The sequence below is a fragment of the Pteropus alecto genome, unplaced genomic scaffold, assembly GCF_000325575.1.
Source record: "Pteropus alecto unplaced genomic scaffold, ASM32557v1 scaffold75, whole genome shotgun sequence".
Lineage (NCBI taxonomy): Eukaryota > Metazoa > Chordata > Mammalia > Chiroptera > Pteropodidae > Pteropus > Pteropus alecto.
The window spans coordinates 7317276-7321317 of record NW_006440638.1 but is presented as its reverse complement, the minus strand read 5'-3'; the positions used below and the strand labels follow the sequence as shown (position 1 = coordinate 7321317).

The 4042-nt window shown below is 32.6% G+C and overlaps 1 protein-coding gene across 1 annotated transcript; it reads right to left on the bottom strand.

Annotated features, from left to right (window-relative positions):
* Window positions 1-1601: 1601 nt before the first annotated feature.
* Window positions 1602-3593, bottom strand: AGTR1 (angiotensin II receptor type 1). Its single transcript, XM_006917464.1, has one exon. It carries the CDS (start codon window positions 3544-3546, stop codon window positions 2467-2469), a length of 1080 nt encoding a protein of 359 aa, XP_006917526.1. The 5' UTR covers window positions 3547-3593; the 3' UTR covers window positions 1602-2466.
* Between the last annotated feature and the right edge of the window lie 449 nt (window positions 3594-4042).

Sequence of the window (4042 nt, the reverse complement as noted above, 5' to 3'; positions counted from 1 at the left end):
TCAGGGCAGTTTCATCCCTGCTTGTGGCACCTGGATCTTTACAGTAAAATTTCCTTTTCTGCTTAAATCTAGTAAATATCCCATGCTGCTGAAGCTGTGGTGAAATATGTTCATACATAGTTCATACATAGTTGGTATTGTAAATTGTTACAAATTTCCTGGAAAATATTTGGCAATATGTATTAAGAATATTAAAAACGTACACTTTTAGGAGTGTACAATGAGTAATTTATCAAATTCATGTACTTGAATGTCCACCACTGTGCCATTTATGATACTAAAATAATGAGAAAAACTAAACGATTCAATTTAGGGCTAGCTTACTATATTAGGATGTGTCAGTATTTTGTAATGTTATGCAATTATTAAAATTTTTTAGAAAAATATTTAATGATATAGCAATGTACTATGCTATGGCATTAAGTGAAAAATCTGTCTAAAAAGTACTAAACACATTATGACTCTAATATGATTTATATATGTGTGTATAATGAATACAAAAAAATAGAAGAAAATGCATCCAAGTGTTAAAAATGATTATTTCTGAGTGAAAGAGCTAAACATATTTCTTATGCTTCCCTATATCTTCTAAATTTCTTACAATGATCTATGTAATTAGAAAAATCCTATTATTAGAAATGTAAAATAATGTTTTATTTCAGTGTTAGAAGGAACGAGTTTTTTTCTTTCTTGCATGAAAAACTTGGGAAAATTTAAAATGATGCATTTGTTCCATGTGCAGTGGAATAAAATGTATTCTTTATTATTTCAATGGCAGGATATAAAATCTATAACTAACAGTATTAAAACATCAGTTGAATCAAAATTTAAATTGAAATATGTTTGTACTCATTCACAATTGTCTTGTTTTAAAAATAAGGGGGTTTGGTGAAGGGTGAAGTGGGTAAAGGGGATCAAATATATGGTAGCTGAAGGAAATTGGACTCTGGGTGGTAATCATAAAATAGAATATATAGATGTGAAATTACAAAATACACCTGAAAATTATATAATAGTATTAACCAATGTTACCCCAATAAACTTAAAAAAATAATAAAAAGTTTGGCACTAACAGAAAATCTCTCATTTAACCAGAAATATAAATAGCAAATTTGACCAGAATTTGATTAATGAAGGTCTTATTTTATATGTTTATAAATGCACATTATTTTTTTAAAGACATGTTTTTTGTTGAACCTCATTTAGTAACACTTTTCATATTCAATTGTAATATTGAACTTTAAAAATATCTTAACCATTTTTTCTTAAAACCATACAATGGGATAAAGAGAACTTTTAAAACCTCTTTTCAGATGGTATTTAACTTCATATCTACCTTCTGAGGAAGAATTAAAGGTATACATCAATACAAATTTACTACATTGGTGATCAAAATGTGATGTTAAGGAGTGTTTTATGGAGGACTCAGTCCTTGTAAAGTTAATGCAAATTACACTTAAATGGTAGAGTTTAGGTATGTTTTTCATTTGGAAACAAACGTTTGGTGTGAAAAATCTATAAAGTGTCAGTTTAAATAAAGCTAACCAATTGTTGATTCAAAAAAAAAAGTCAGCATCCATTTAAATAATAAAGATTAAATACAAGAAAATTATTTTATTTTAAGGTAAATATATCTTTACCAGATTTGAACCAACTAACAGTTTAGAGATATAGATATACATATACATATATAGATAGAACATACACTTTTTAAAACAGTAAGGTATACTCTATGATATATAATCTTTTTACCACAAAATATATGTACTTCTCACATATGAAATAAAACTAATATGACTAGGAAGACACTACTACCTGGGACCAGAGTAACACCTTCACGAGTAGTTTAACTTTTATACATGACTTTAGTAACATCATTATACAAATGAGCCTGAGCTGGCATGTTTTGGCAGTGTGAATAAGACACTGGTTGAATTTCACAAGTTTGGGAAAGTCGACAACCACTGCTTGGCAAGTCTTTGTACAACATGTATAGTAGCAGGTGCAAGTGGACCACAGTTGCTAATAGCTAAATAGGTACAAAAGCTGCCCTGCCCTTTGGAAACTGGGGAGAGCAATCTTGAGCACTGATCTCCTGTTGCTCCCCTAAAGGTTTAACATATTCTAAATACCTTTATGTGGAAATCAAAAATAACATAAGAGGACTAGCGAGATGACATTTCTGCCAGTAAAATTTTCCAAATCAACACATCTATCCAATTTCTGACGTTTTTTGAGCAGCCATCATTTATCTAATGCAAAATGTGGCAAAACGTGGCTTTGCTTTGTTTTGTTGCAAAGAAAAAAGCTTTTGTTCAGAGCTTTAGAAAAGTCAGTTCAGTCCACGTAATCCACTCTCAAATTTCTGAAAAGTAGCTGATGCTTATTTGGTAGTGAAGTGCTGTAAAGGAATGTTTCTCTTGCTCCTTTTTCACAAAATTAGTTCACAGACAGGTTTCAGGTGTGTTACTCAACCTCGACATACAGGGCAGGCTTTTTGATGGATAAGCTTCCATTATCTGAGGGGCGGTAGGAAAGTGTGCTCATTTTTGTTGTTAGGCTTGAGTGAGATTTGGCCTTTGGGGGGATGTATTTCAGAAGCTGAAGAAAATATTTTTTAAATTTTTTCCCAAGGAAGCCATAGAAAAGAGGATTCAGACAATTGTTAAAATAAGCTATGCAAATAGTGATGGGCATGGCAGTATCAACAATATCTGCAATTTTACAGTCATGTATGACGCCCAGCTGAATCAGTACATCCAAGAAAGTGAATATTTGGTGGGGAACCCAGGAAAAGAAAAAGAAAAGCACAATTGCCATGATTATCTTGAAAATATCATCATTTCTTGGCTTGTTCTTCTGAATTTCATAAGCCTTCTTCAGGGTCTTCCAAATAAGAGTATAACTTGTAAGAATAATGAGAAAAGGAAACAAGAAACCCAGTATATTCTTGGTTAGGCCCAGACCTATGGGGAGGGTTGAATTTTGGAATTCATAATGGAAAGCACAAACTGTGATATTGGTGTTTTCGATGAAATACACATTTCGATGGATTATAGTTGGCAAACTCGCCAAGCCAGCCAGTAGCCAAATAATGAAGCAGGTGACTTTGGCTACGAGCATTGTTCGCCGAAGGCGAGACTTCATTGGGTGAACGATAGCCAGATAGCGATCAATGCTTAGACAAGTGAGTAGAAACACACTGGCATAGAGGTTGAAACTGACACTGGCTGAAGCGATCTTACACAGGTAATTGCCAAAGGGCCAGCGATATTCCATAGCAGTGTAGACAGCCCACAGTGGCAAAGTCAGCAAAAAGCATAAATCGGCCAGTGCTAAATTCAAAAGAAAAATACTGGCCACAGTCTTCAGTTTCATGTAAAAGTAAATGACAATCACCACCAAGCTGTTTCCAAATATTCCCACCACAAAAATGATACTGTATAAAGTAGGGATCATGACAAATATGTAATTGTGCCTTCCAGCTTTGGGACAGTCATCTTGGATTCTTTTAATACCATCGTCAGTGGAAGAGTTGAGGATCATTTTGATCTTCTGGGTTAATTAGTTTCAGACGCTAATGCCAAATGTACCTGGAGAAAATAAAATGAAAAGGTAAAAAAAATTAACTTCCAGTTATAAACAAATAGTTTTATTTTTCAATCGTAAATACAGTAACTTAACTTTCATCTTGGAAAAAATATACATCGAATTTTCTGGAGAAAAACTGAACTGATAACATTTAGATTACATGTTTTAAATTTTTTAGGGCACATTGTTTTTCTAGGAAGTGATAATATCCTCCAGACAAATAGTAGTGGGATCCTAGGTGAATGAACTTTCTAAGTCATTTGTATTTTTTCTAGAAGTAAATTCTAGCTTCCAAATTAACTTAAAAAGCATAATCTAAATCTCAGAAAACACTACAGAATTAGTTATTCAGAAAGATTTGAGTTTTTCCTGAGGTAAAGCAAGGCCAATTAATTTGTCTTTAACCTCAGAAATGTGACACATTTGTGTCTTATTTTTAACCATTGCTCCC

Bases quoted from the DNA above. Each gene is read 5' to 3' on its own strand.
- AGTR1 (XM_006917464.1), bottom strand. From the start codon at position 3,546: ATGATCCTCAACTCTTCCACTGACGATGGTATTAAAAGAATCCAAGAT.